Raw genomic sequence first — 14,263 nt, 5'->3', positions numbered from 1 at the left:
ATGAAGGGCTCAACTTGAGTCTGCCAGAAGAGGTAATTTTTGGAGGTGAGTTTCACCGATAGGTAATGATGGGTATGGTGTAAGGAAGGAGAACTAGCAGGGAGGAGGCCATGATCGGCTGGTTGAGAAGAAGACACCGTCTCAGTAGGGTCCCCCATGAGAGAAAAACACACAGCAGCGTGATGCGCAAAAAAAGAAAAATAAAAAAAAGAGAGGGAGAAGGCTCGTTGGAGCTTAAACGACTCTTGATACCATATTGTAATAGGTGACTATATTCAATGATTCAATTCAAAACGATTACAGTGAGTATACTTATAATACAAAGAGTCCTAGTTAGAGTGGATCACACATGTTATCATTATCACATGGGAATGTACAACATGAAGAAGATGTAATAGAATGTGAGTGGAAGACCAATATAGTGATCCGAGAATAGGATCGACTATATTGGTCAATAGTAATCAATGGTCTCAAACAAGCAACCAAAATGAGCCTAAGGATGAAAAAGGTCTGGGTCTCAAACAAGGCAATACTTCGATATGTTGCTCAGCCTTCCCAGAAAGCTTGGTTGTGGGCTATTCTACCTGCTCTCCTTGAACTTAATACTCTGGTACAGGGTGATACTAATTTTTGACACCTCCTGATAATTCTTTATTTTTTGGGTTATTATTACACGGATTGCTCGAAGGTCATATGAATATTTGGCATTCTAAGGACAATGTAAATATTTCCCTCTATCTCTAGTTAATTTTTAAATAAAAGTTTAGGATAAACTAATCTTCATATTTGGAACTCTTCTCAAGTTATGCAGAATATGATTCGGGAGCCATCCACAAACCCATGGCCTTGGACTTCTTTCCATCTCTTGTCGCAAATTTCTTTTCATGTTCATAATGTCACTTTTTGTAATGATGTGGATAATATTTTTTGCTCTCTCTTCCAGAGGCTACCAGTTATAAAAAATATCATTGTCAGTCTTTGGAACTTTGAACAATGTATTATCTCTTATCTTTTAATATTTTATTTTCTTCCCATAAAAAAATTTGAACAATTTCCCAAATTGGATTCCAATTTCAATTCCTCAAAAGCTCAAACCATGTCCTGAAGTGATAAAGTTGCGTTTTCTGCTACATTCATGTAGTCTTGCTTCTGCTCTTAATATGCCACCCTACTCCAACCTTCCCTTCCTTTCCCTTGGTGAAGGCCCTATCGGAGTAGTAGTTCTTTTGGACTTATTAGATTAAGCATATCTCCATCTTTGTGAGAAAATAACCAATTATGTCTTGTTTTTCTTACCCATTAATGCTGCATATTGTTAAATAAATCACCACCTGTTAGGGTGTTACTTGAACGGAGATAGGAACACAAGGAAGGATTTTGTACCGATTTAGATACATGCTTTACAAACTCGAACGATCTTCTACAATCTCTAGCTATCTTGAAAGACTTTTCCACGAAGAATTCCACACCAATTTTTTTTTTTTTTTTGAAAACAGATGAAATCCCACATAAAACACACTAGTAACTTAGGCTCTGTATGGTAACGCTTCTGTTTTTTTTTAGCGCTTTTGGGTCCGGTATACTTTTATGTGTTTCTGTGTTTTTTAAGCATTTTTGGTTCCTGAAATGCTGTATGGTAACCCAGAAAAAAAAATCGTTTCTGAAGTTAGAAGAAACAGAAATCTGTATGGATCGCACTTAATAGAATCGTTTCTATTGTTTATCAAAAATTACATAATTGCCACCAACACCATGGCTTTTTTTTTTTTCTTTTTTTCGATAAAAAGAAAAACTTCATTAAACTAAGGAAGGTCATTTGTACATTCCATGTATAATGGGGTAGGGGATGCCAGCGAAACACAAGTCTTAAAAATCACCTATTTTAAGAGATCATGCAAAGGGCATTCCTTCATAAAAATCATCTATTTTCTTCAAACCTAAACTCAACATATAACCATAAACATCATTCTTACCCAATAATAACTCAAAATCTGTAGAATGCAGCCAAAGAACAGCATTATCTAACACTTTATTTTGGGCAAAAAACGTACCCGAGTTACCTACAAAATTTACAAGCAAGAGGTCCCCCAACACTCCCTTCATGATTTGTTCCTTTCTATAAAAGCTCAATTCTTAGAATTCCAGAATCATGTTTTGATGTGCAAGCTTTGCCCACCAATTCTAACACACACACACATAATTTGGAAATTTTATTTGGTTGTCACTAATTCTGCAGATATGTGAATCAATTCTAGACCAAAAAACAGAGGATTTTCTTATCTCAACCCCTGGTTTGTTTTGTTGAAGAGCCTGATCGTTGGATCTCTCTCTAGCTTTTTCCTTCTTCTTTTTGAAAGGGTTTTTTTTTGGCTCATCTGATAGTATGTTTCTTTAGTGGTGTTTGTCTTAAGTTATTGGTAGTGATGATTTTCTGTTGCTGTAGTATCTAAGTACCATCAAACTCAATATTAATAAAAATGAAGCATAATACTACTAGGACTTGAGATGATTGAGTCATACGATGACTCAATCCAAATAAACCATTCCAATCCCAGCAAAAGTGAGACAGCATTGTGCAACCAAGAAATGGTTCACCACTTCCATTGAAATTTCTCTTTCTAAGTCTAATGCAAAGCCAAATCTAGGATGATCTAGCCTCACAATACAACCAAATAGAGAATAACTCTAAGCAGATTACTGTAGGATATACCAAAACAGTATACTATCCAGCAGCGTATACCAGAATATTCTCTTCCTTGTAACCTCCACAATAATGCCCAACTCAAATTCAGATATGTAAACACAGCATACAAATCAGTAATGAAACTTGACCTCTTGATTATACTTGTTTAAAGATTCAAATAAAGAAAATCAATAAGTCCAAGATTACTACTGAACCAAGATCAGGAATAGAAGAACAAACCTTGAGAGTTTCAGATGATTCTGACGAGCCAATCGAAGATCGAGACTTATAACCAGAATTTTTTCTTGCATTTGTTGCCAGAAGATGAGGTAGGTTCTTCTCCTTCTCTTCGATTTCTTTTCTTCCTTTGAAACAACAAGTAGGAAGAGATGAGGAGAAGAAGAAGGGGAAAAAAAAAACACAAAACCCAAAAAGAAAGACAAGCAGAAGAAAAGGAAAACGAAAAACGAAAACAAAAAAGCACAAAACTTACCGGAGGAAGGGAGGATGAACTCACCGTAAGAATAAAATCGAGGAACTTTATTCTGTGGCAGAGGTTGAGCTGGATGGAGAATTGCAGAGGTTGATTGCGCTTCTCTTCGCACTAGAGGTTTTCTCGGATTTGCAGAGGTCAAGCGAAGAAGAGCGACGATTGTGAGGTTTTTGGCTAAAAAACCAATATTGTGATGTTTAGATGACAAATTCCAGTTTTGCCCTCATTAATTTAAGTCGGACTTGTGTTTCTCCGAAAATTGACAGAAGTGTTTCTATTAAGTGAGAAACACCAATTTGGTGTTTTATACTTTTGCAAATGTGGATTAAAAGTGTGTCAAGAGCCCTGTTCGTTTAAAAAAACACAAAAAATCGAACCGAACATACCATTCAGATTTTAGCTTGTTTCTGTTAAAAAAAAATCGAAAAAACATCAGAAACATTAAAAAAGAACGTTACCATACAGAGCCATAGTGAACAAGATTGAAAGTTGGAGAGAGATCTTAATGGTACAAGAATGCAATTAGGTTTTGGGATGACTTGATTATATTTATTTATAATCCGCTCCCATCTCTTCACAGTGTTCCACTCTAAATAGGACATACAAAGGGAAGAGACCCAAAGAGGAAAGACCAGCCACCTCCTTAAGTAGCCAACACAATTGATTCAAATCGACTGCCCCATGGGTGGGCGCCAAACCCCTACCGGATCTACTCAGGTTTCGGGTTAGCACATATCATTTTGCATATTATGTAACTAAAAAAAGTTCACAAAATGTATTCTTAGGAAGTTTAAAGGGAAAACAAAAATGGGAAAAATTTTGCTTCTACCCGGGTTGCACGAACTTTCTTGTTATGCAAAAAATCAATAAAAAACAAAATACAAAATTTAATTTCATAACATTTTTTTGGAAGAGAAAAATGTCTTTTTAGCACAACATGCAATTTAAGGAGAATTCGATTCCTTGATTTCTTAGCGAGACATGCACTCAACTAGCAAACCACCAATCAACCGACTCAACGATTGTTTGCATTTGATGACATTTGATTTGATTTTATTTTATTTTTGATTTTGACGGTAAAATTTCATGACATCTGATTTTTTGTTTTTGGTAAATATTAAGTTAACCATTCCGTTGCCTTTTTCAATATTAAAATTAGATATAAAAATAAAAATAAAAGAATCCAAGTCAAGTCAACGTTGAACAATTCGCGGGAGTTGAAACCTATCATTTTCTTCTTGTTACGCAAATATAAAATAAATAAAGGGACTAAAGTCATTTTTTCTTTGATGAAGTCAAAGTACTGAAGTCATGGCTGATCAATCCTCGAGGGACACCGGACCGTCAAAGTAAAAATATGGTTGATCAACCATGACGGCATCACATCTCTCTCTCTCGGGAGTACACATTAGGTTCTCCGGTTCTCGTACGCTCCAAAACTAACGCGTGAAGAACTTCTCAACCACATTGGAGGAATTGGAGAAATTCAACCTGTAAATTGGAGGTGATTATTATTCCAACAGATATTGAGTCCTTCATGAATTTTATATTTTTAATAATTCATTTTTATCTTTTTTTTTTTTTATTTTTTATAATATTGATCCCACTTTGCCATTGGTTTTAGGCATCGGCTTCAGATCGGCCCTATCAACTGGTTCATATCGGTACCTGCTAAAGTTTGGATCAGGTGGACGTACATCCACAATCTATCGCTATGACATTTGGTTAAAAATCGTTCGGTGACTGGGTTACCATAGCGTGCTCGCTCCGCTTTCGTATCATCGTAGGCTTATAGCGATAAGGCATCATATTGGTATTTCAGTAAAGTGATAGATTGTCATAACTATAGTTTGTCATAGCGGTAGATCACCATAGTAATAGTATGTTCACCATAATAGTAGATTGCTCACCATATCGGTAGTTCGATAACGGTAGATTGTCATAGTGGTAGTTCGCTATAATAGTAGATCACCATAGTGTGGTAATTTGTTATAACGGTAGATCGCCATCGTAGTAGTTTGTTATATTGTTGTTCAGAACTTCTAATTGTTGAACCGATGAATCCCTGCAGATAGTCTGCGGTTGGAATTGGTGGTTGTGTGATGGAGGTTAGATCCGTGGAGGTATTCCCTACTTGCTCGTTTGAAGAAGAAGATTCTCCCTCATCTATAAATTGAAACAATCCACAACCAACAGATTTGTTATCTTATAAGAAATATGAAAAAACATAATTTTGTTTAAATATTCTAACCAAATATGACTCTTTTGAAGAATTAGACTTAACAAATGAAATAACTAATAAACAATATCTACTGGGGTGGATTGTGGGCAACACCAAAAATCTCGTCCTGTATTTACTCCTTTAGTACACATTCGAACCTTGCATTGCCCTTTTCCACAATCACACATTTTAAAGTGGTCCATCCACATAAAAAAAGAAATGTGTTGTTGGTACTTGTAGAATCTTCTTCCTAGATTAGTCCTAGTATTCAATTTCATAATTATACATTCACGATCACATAAATCACAAGTTGCAACATTATCCATCTAGACAAAAGAAATATAAGTAGAGAGCAGATGATAGAACTAACATAAAAATAAAAGTGTTGAATTATGAAATCGAAGTAATTTATTTATTGTGCAAAACTCCCCAACATTGATCGTCCTTCTAGTTCTCGACATGCCTCTGCGTTCTGTCTTCCATGTTCCGTTTGGAAACTTCAAATCTTTCTTTTAAAATTTTTTGAGGTCTCTTAGGCCTTTTCCCAAATAGTTTATGGCAATGGCTTCTAATGCTGTTTATTCTCATATTCTCTTCCTCTCTTTTCTTCTTTTCCCCCTCTTGGCTTTCTCTCAAACTAATGTGACCTTGGGTACGCATCTCATTGCTGGCGACGGAGGTTCTCCATGGACTTCACCTTCCACTGACTTTGCCTTTGGGTTTCGCTCCCTTGATACAGATTCCTTCTTGCTCTGCATCTGGTTCAAACAAATACCAGATCAAACTATCGTTTGGTACGCCAAAGGTGGAAACCCAGCACCAAAAAATTCCAAAATTGAACTTACAACAGATGGACAACTCTTGCTTACCGACCCCAATGGCCAGCAGTTATGGAAGGCTGAAATCTCAAATTCCAACGATGTCGCTTACGCTGCCATGCTCGATAATGGCAACTTCGTGGTTGAAAGTAAGGGTTTTGTTCACTTATGGGAGAGCTTCAGCCTACCTACAGACACCATGTTGCCTGGACAGATACTGCAAGTGGGTGAAAGTCTTGATTCTAAGCTGTCGATTACTAACTACTCACGGGGAAGGTTTCAGCTCCAATTACTCGAAGATGGAACGCTCGTGCTCAATCCGGTCTCCTTGCCGGCTTATTTTCCTTACGCTCCATACTTCTCTATTGGGTCTAATTCCGGTGATAATCGTTCAACTTTGGTCTTCAATGAATCAGGCCTTTTTTATATAGAGAGGAGCAATGGAAGCATTGTGGATCTCTCACCATCCGCCATATTCCCAATTTCTGGTTTCTATCACAGGGCGACCCTTGATGTTCGTGGAGCATTTTATCTGTACGCTCATCCAAGGCCTTCTCTTGGTGGTACTGAAGAGTGGTCCGCTGAGAAATCATTTCCTGATAATGTCTGTGACATTACTGGGGAATTTGGCAGCGGTGCTTGTGGGTATAATAGCTACTGTGGAGTTGCTAATGGGATGCCCATCTGTGAATGCCCACCTGAATACACCTTAAATGATCCAAATAACACTCTCAGTGGCTGCAAACCAAAAATCCCACTTGTATGTGAAGAAGGTGAATCTGGTTCCCTTGAGAGTCTGTTTGATTTCAGGGAGCTAGGTGGCACGAATTGGCCATTTGGTGATTACGAAAGGATTGCGCCCGTTAGTGAACAGGAGTGCAAGGAATCTTGCTTGAAGGATTGTTACTGTGCAGTTCTTATATTTAGTAACTCCACATGCTGGAAGAAGAGGCTTCCAGTCTCCAATGGGAGGTTGAGCGTAACTGACACCGGAAAGGCTCTGTTCAAAATAAGCCTTGCAAGTTCTGTAACTTCTCCAAGTTCTTCAAGCACGAAGAAGAAAGATCGAACAATAGCTATCCTGGTTGGATCATTGGGTGGTTCTCTATTTATCAACTTTGTATTGTTGGCTGCAATTTGTCTGACTGCTTTCGTTGCTTACCAAAGAAGATCAAAAAACAGTAAGCAAGATTCAAGCATTTCAGAGACCAATCTGCGTTCATTTACATACAAAGAACTTGAAGAAGCAACAAATGGGTTCAAGGAAGAATTGGGAAAGGGTGCTTTTGGCATTGTTTACAAAGGTCTCTACCCATTAGGCTCTAAAAATCTGGTTGCAGTCAAGAGGCTAGACAAGGTGGTTCAAGAAGGTGAGAAGGAATTCAAAACAGAGGTAAGTGTCATCGGCCAGACCCACCACAAGAATTTAGTTCGATTGTTTGGATTTTGTGAGGAAGGGCCACACAGGCTTTTGGTATACGAGTTCATGAGTAATGGCTCTTTGGCAAACTTTATCTTTGGACTCTCAAGGCCTCATTGGGACCAAAGAATCCAGATTGCAATCGGGATCGCAAGAGGGCTTGCGTACTTGCACGAAGAATGCAGTACCCAGATCATCCATTGTGATATAAAGCCTCAGAACATACTTCTAGACGATTTTGTTAGGCCAAGGATTTCTGATTTTGGATTAGCAAAGCTGTTGATGCCTGACCAAGTCTTAACTCAAACAGGCATTAGAGGGACCAAAGGGTATGTGGCTCCAGAGTGGTTCCGGAGTATGCCGATCACAGCGAAGGTGGATGTTTATAGCTTTGGTGTGATGTTGTTAGAGATTATCTCTTGTAGGAAGAGTGTGGAGTCAGCATGGGGTGGAGAAGACAAAGCAATATTAACAGACTGGGCTTATGACTGCTACAGAGAAGGTACACTTGAAGAGTTGGTGGAGAAGGATGAGGAGGCCACAAGGGATGGGAAGAGGCTACTGACTTTGGTGATGATAGCAATTTGGTGTATTCAAGAGGATCCGTCTCTGAGGCCTACAATGAAGAAGGTGTCACAGATGCTTGAAGGAGCTGTCGATGTTCCCTGTCCACCATGCCCTTTCCCCTTCACCTCTTACAGTTAATCTCTCTCTCTGTGTTGTTTCCATTGATTTACAGCATTGGAATTGGCACTCCAATTTTCTGCTTCAAACACTACATTACAGCTTTTATTTCAGCCTTGAACAATAAAGATGGTTGTTTGTAATTTAGTTGTTAATTTTGGGAGGATAATAGAAGACTGACTATATCAGTCTTATGTATGCAAATTCAATTATGGTCAAGTATTAACATTTGCAAATTCAAGTGTTTGTTCTTGTAAAAAGAGTGCTTCCTCAGTCCATTATGTGTACTCCAAAGGTGTGAGTGTGCAAATTTGTTGCCCAAATGAGATGAAGTGGGAAGATTAATTGATAATCGTTTTCGAGTTTTTTTTCAAACCATTAGACACTGAAAATTTCCAAACTAAACTAGTAGTTTACAATCCAATCTTTCAATTAAGGTGTAGTAATGGATGATTACTTGGATTCAAGATCTTCCAAAGTTTAATCCCAAGACAGGTTTTTATTCTCAGATACAGAGAGGCAGTAATGGTACTTATCCTCTCGTGTTTAATCTAATTCAACAGCTCAATCATCTCATTTCCGGTTTACCAGTCAAAGCCATTACCTTCACTCCCATGGAAGTTTCTCAGTGATGGAAAGTGCAGCTTTAGGTACTTGGTTGAAGCTTAAACTTTTCCTACCTATCCTAACCTAATATCTTAATGGTTAGTGGACCACTGATGGGGATTTGCTATTTGAAAATAATGGATTACCTATCTAACCTGCCCCTATAAGACTTTGACTATAACTACTAGAAAATGACTGGTTTGGGAGTTTAGGGGGGTTGGGGGAGGGAGAGAGAGTGTCGGACCCCGCAACCTCTTGGGAATATGAATTTTTATCCTATGCAGTTACTGCACGGTTCAGTACTGCATGGTGCAGCGCCTGCAGAGGTCATGTGCATCATGTGGGGCCCGCTGTACGACATGGCCTCTGCTACGGTGCACGATGCAATAATGCACCATGCAGTTACAAGAGAGGATAACGATTCTTGGGAATATACAATTTGCCTTCAAAAGGGAAAAAACAAAACAAAGCAAAAGCATTTTTCTCTTCAAATACTTTTCTCCCAAGCAGGGTTAATAAAAAACAAAAAGAAATCCCCCTCCGAATCTGGTCTAGCTAGTTCTGATTCGATTCTATTCGAATCTGAACTGGCTGAAAGTGGTATAGAATCAGCAAGGAAGCTGTTGGAATTGGCCAAGAATGGGTGAAACCCTGAAAAAATTGTACTGAGAGGCTGATTTGGAATCAACGGATTCGATTGACACTAATTTCTTAAACCCTATGCCAATAGAAAGAACCAGTCAAAACTTCTGTTTTTTTTATTTTTTATTACGTCAAAGCCAACTTTAAAACAATTCAAATAACACTCCTTTAAGGGATCCAAGCCATAATCTTCAACCAATTTTTTTATAAAAGTCAAAACTAACTTCAAGACCATTCAAATAACACTCCTTTAAGGGACCACTTGAGTAAGCCCAAATTTTTTTTTGGGTTGAAGTGTAAGCCCAAATTTTTCAACCTTTATGTTGATATTGGTTTTCAATCCTAGACTCCGTTAACCCAATTGGAGCAAATTTAGTAGTGGAACCAATTACCTTCTGGATAAAATCTCCAATTATAAAGGTTGGATGATAATGTGAATGAAATCTGAGTAGTTCCTCAGTTTGGTTAAAGGAGACAACATACTCTTTGGCAGCTTCTATTTTTTGATCCCATTGACATCACTAATGTGCTCTAAGTCAGACATTAGCTTTGTAACAGTCTTCCCCTAATCGTCACTCCATTGGGTCCCATCCAGATCATTGGCAGTTGAAACTGATGAAAACAGACCATTCTTCTGATTGGCATACTTCAATTGGATAAGGAAAACTAAAGCTGTGTTTGGTATGCATTCTTGGAATGCATTTTAGATTGATTTCACATTTTTGGACCATAAAAACAATTGTGGTGTTGTGGTGGCAATGGTGGCGGTGGTGGTAGCAATGGCAGCGGTGGTGGTGGTGAGACCATTAAAAGAAGAAGGGTGGTGTTTTATTTTTAACATGAAATTACTACTTTGCCCATAAAATTAACCATGCGCTAATTAAAGAGCAAGAGTGAAATCAAATGGAATAGAAATTCTGAAATAGCTATTTTAGAATTTCTATTCCACTTGATTTCTATTTCACTGAAATAAGGTGCAAAAATCAAACTAAACAATTTCCGAAAATAGAAATTACCCCCTGAATTTGAAATAAAAATCAGACCAAATCAGGCCTTTGGCCAAAAGGTAGGGGGTTAGAAGATTTGTCTCACAAACATGTTTAGACATGTTTTTAGTCACAACTTGTTATTATTAAACAAGCATTTAGCCCGGTTAAAGCCCGAATAAGGAAGCCCGAGCCCAACCGACCAAATATAAACCGTACCATGCCCGTCCAATGTAAGCCGATTAGATAAATGGTCATGCGCTGTGCAGGGATTCAAAATGATCAAGCCCTATTAGGCCCAATCGAGATCAGCCCAGGCGATTGACACCCCTAATTAATAGAGATGTAAACGGATTGAATACGTATCGGATACGAATCAGATGTGGTCGGATCTAGATATTTTTTGAATGAATACAGATATCCCTAATTGGATACGGATGCGAATAGAATTCGGATTTTCGACTACCCGTTTACATCCCTGATTTGTGTAACCCAAACCTCAATCCATGTCTCTCAGTTGTCGTAGTCTCATGATTCTCATTTTCTCTTTCCTTAGGACTTGTTAAATCTTCAAAAACCCTCAAGGTCATTAGCTATTTAATTTTTTTATTATTTGTTGGATTTTTTTTTCTGAAGTATTCGAATGTGTTTTTGAATATGCCCCTAAATGAATACGGATACGAATCGAATTCAGGTTCTTGAATATCCATTTGCATCCCTACTAATTAAGATTACAACTTCTCTTTCGACAACTTTGATTACAATAAGATCTAAATTGCATTCTGACTTTACAAAATTGATAACTATCGTTCCCTCATTTATATATTGCATTACAAGATTATATCCTAGGGAGATATGTCTCTGTTTCCCATTATAGACTCTACTTTTAGCTTTAGCTATAGCTGCCATGCTATCACAATGAAGTGATATAGAAGATACAGGCTTTGTCCATAATGGATCCATCTCTAAATTTCTAAGCTATTCAGCTTCAGTTCTTGCTTATTCCATAGCAATAAATTCTGCTTCCATGGTGGACTTTGTTCCACAAGATTGTTTAACCGATTTCCATGAAATCGCTCTACCTCCTCATGTAAATATATATCCATTAGTTGCTAACTATTTATTTGTATCTAATATCCAGTTAGCATCACAAACCTTCCAACACCCCTGAATATCCATTAATTGTACCCTTTAGATACCTTAATAGTCTTTCAATAGCATATCAATGTGTGTTGCTTGGGTTATGAATATATTGACTCAATTTTTCAACTGTTAAAGCTATATCAGGCTTTGTACAATTCATTAGATAAGAGATAAAATCTATAATATGTGAGTATCTTTTTTGATTCACAGGTTCAACTTTAGGTCGTTGTAAATGGTATCCCATTTCAGAAGGTGTTTTACTTATGTTAAGTCAAAGTATTCATACTTTTTAAGCATGTTTTCTACATAGTGAACTTGAGATAAAATAATATCTTTCTCCTTTCTCATGATTTTGATTCTTGGAATCACATCAGCCTCTCCCATGCCTTTGGTTTCAAAATTAGACATTAAGAGATTTTTAGCATGTATCACTATGTCTAGGCTTGTGCCCATAATTGACATATCATCTACATAGAGTAAGATAAACATACATTTTTCGTGATGGAACATACTATATAAACACCTCTCGGCATCATTTACAAGAAATCCATTCAATATGAGTACCATATCAAGTTTTTCATGCCATTGCTTTGGTGCTTATTCTAGTCCATACAAAGACTTAACAAGTTTGCATACTTTATTTGTTTGTCCAGATACAGAATAACTTTTTGGTTGCTCGATATATATATATCTTACTCTAAGTCTTCATTTAAAAGTGTTGTTTTTACTTCCATTTGGTGTATTACCAAATTGTATAATGATGCAACAACTATCACTACTCTTATAGTGGTGATTCTAGCTATAGGATCAAATGTATCAAAATAGTCATAATTTTTTTTTTGTCTAAAGCCTTTGATTACTAGTCTGGCTTTAAACTTATCAAGTGATCCATCTGATTTTAATTTCTTTCGAAATATCTACTTAGTATCTAGCACTTTAGAATCTTGTGGTAAGTCAACCAATTCCCAAGTATGATTGAATAATACTGAACTAATTTCACTTTTTATGACCTCTTTTCAAAAGATGGTATCTCGGGATGTAACTGCCTCATTATACGTAATAGGGTCATTGTCTACAAGCTGGACAACCCAATTATACGATTTAGGATCCTCGTTTGTAAAATAAACAGTCCAATCATTTTCAAAGTGTTTAGTTTTTCTCTGTCTTTTACTTTTTCTCAAATGACTTGCATCATCATCAGTAGTTATAGGATCATCTTGATATACAGAAGCATTTTCTACACTCCTTGATACATCATCTTTGAAGTTTAAATCACCACTCGTATTACTAATATCTAATTCTTTCGACTTATAAGAAAATACATCTTCAAAAAATTCTGCATCCCTAGATTCTATTATGTTGTTTTCTTCGCAAACACCGTCTATGATTTTAAGAACCATAAAACGATATGCAGAACTATACAAAGCATATCCTACAAAAATGCAGTCAAAGGTCTTAGGTCCTAGTTTCCTTTTCTTTGACTCAGGTATTAATACTTTTGTCAAACAACTATATACTCTTAAATGCTTTAAGTTAAGTTTTCTATCAAATCATAACTCAAAGGGTACTATTCCATTTTTCTTGTGAGATGTTCTATTTAATATATAGCAAGCTGTTAGAATAGCTTCCCCCCACATATCAAGGGGTAACCCAAAATAAATAAGGAATGAGTTCATCATTTCTTTCAATGTACGATTCTTCTTTTCGGCAAAGGGTACCGTACCATTTTTCTTGTGATCTGTTATATTTAATATATAGCAAGCCATTAGAATAGCTTCCCCTCCACATATCAAAGGGTAACCCGGAATAAATAAAGAAAGAGTTCATCATTTTTTTTAATGTACGGTTCTTCATTTCGATAATTCCATTGGATTTTGGTTGGTATGGAGCCGTGGTTTCATGTATAATACCATGTTTTTCATAAAATTTAGAGAGATTAAAATATTCAGAACCTCTATCTGTTTGAAGCCTTTTAATTCTTCTCCCTAATTGATTTTTTCACTTCTCTTTTATAAGATATGAAGGCATCACTTATTTCATCTTTAGACTTAAAAAGATATAACATACTAAATCTTGAGCAATCATCGATAAAAGTAACGATATATATCTTTTGCCACCTCGTGATTCATATGATTTGAAATCACACAAATCACTACGAATCAAATCAAGGCGATCACTTTGTCTAGTTACTGACATATGTGGCCTCTTAGTTAATTTGGCTTCTACAAAAGTAGTACACTTAGACACTGATGAGTTCATAATACCATCTATAAAACCCAACTTGCATAATTTAGAGATATAAAGAACACTAATATGTCCTAGTTCATTCATCTATTATGCCACAAGTTAAAATAGTCAACCATATAAATGAAAGAAGCACTCGGCTTATCTTTTATTAAATCCAATGCACTTAGTACAAAAAGGCCATCACTCATATACCCATTTCCTATAAAAACATCAATCCTCAATAGTACAACTTTGTCAGATTTAAAGTTGAGTTTCAATACGGCCTCATTGAGATGTGGACCTGAAACCAAATTTCGCCTGATATCTGGAACATGAAGCAC

At 36.7% G+C, this 14,263-nt stretch overlaps 1 protein-coding gene across 1 annotated transcript; it reads left to right on the top strand.

The window, feature by feature from the left end:
* The first annotated feature begins 5,900 nt into the window (after window positions 1-5,900).
* LOC122660382 (G-type lectin S-receptor-like serine/threonine-protein kinase LECRK3) lies at window positions 5,901-8,457 on the top strand. The gene has a single exon (XM_043855667.1). The coding sequence runs from the start codon at window positions 5,953-5,955 to the stop codon at window positions 8,338-8,340; it is 2,388 nt and encodes a 795-aa protein (XP_043711602.1). The 5' UTR covers window positions 5,901-5,952; the 3' UTR covers window positions 8,341-8,457.
* The last annotated feature ends 5,806 nt before the right edge of the window (window positions 8,458-14,263 follow it).

The sequence above is a fragment of the Telopea speciosissima genome, chromosome 1, assembly GCF_018873765.1.
Source record: "Telopea speciosissima isolate NSW1024214 ecotype Mountain lineage chromosome 1, Tspe_v1, whole genome shotgun sequence".
Classification (NCBI taxonomy): Eukaryota; Viridiplantae; Streptophyta; class Magnoliopsida; order Proteales; family Proteaceae; genus Telopea; species Telopea speciosissima.
The sequence above is the reverse complement of the archived record's forward strand: the minus strand, read 5'-3'. Positions and strand labels throughout refer to the sequence as shown.

What these genes read in the sequence shown, in the direction of transcription:
- LOC122660382 (XM_043855667.1), top strand. Translation starts at nt 5,953, where the DNA reads ATGGCAATGGCTTCTAATGCTGTTTATTCTCATATTCTCTTCCTCTCT.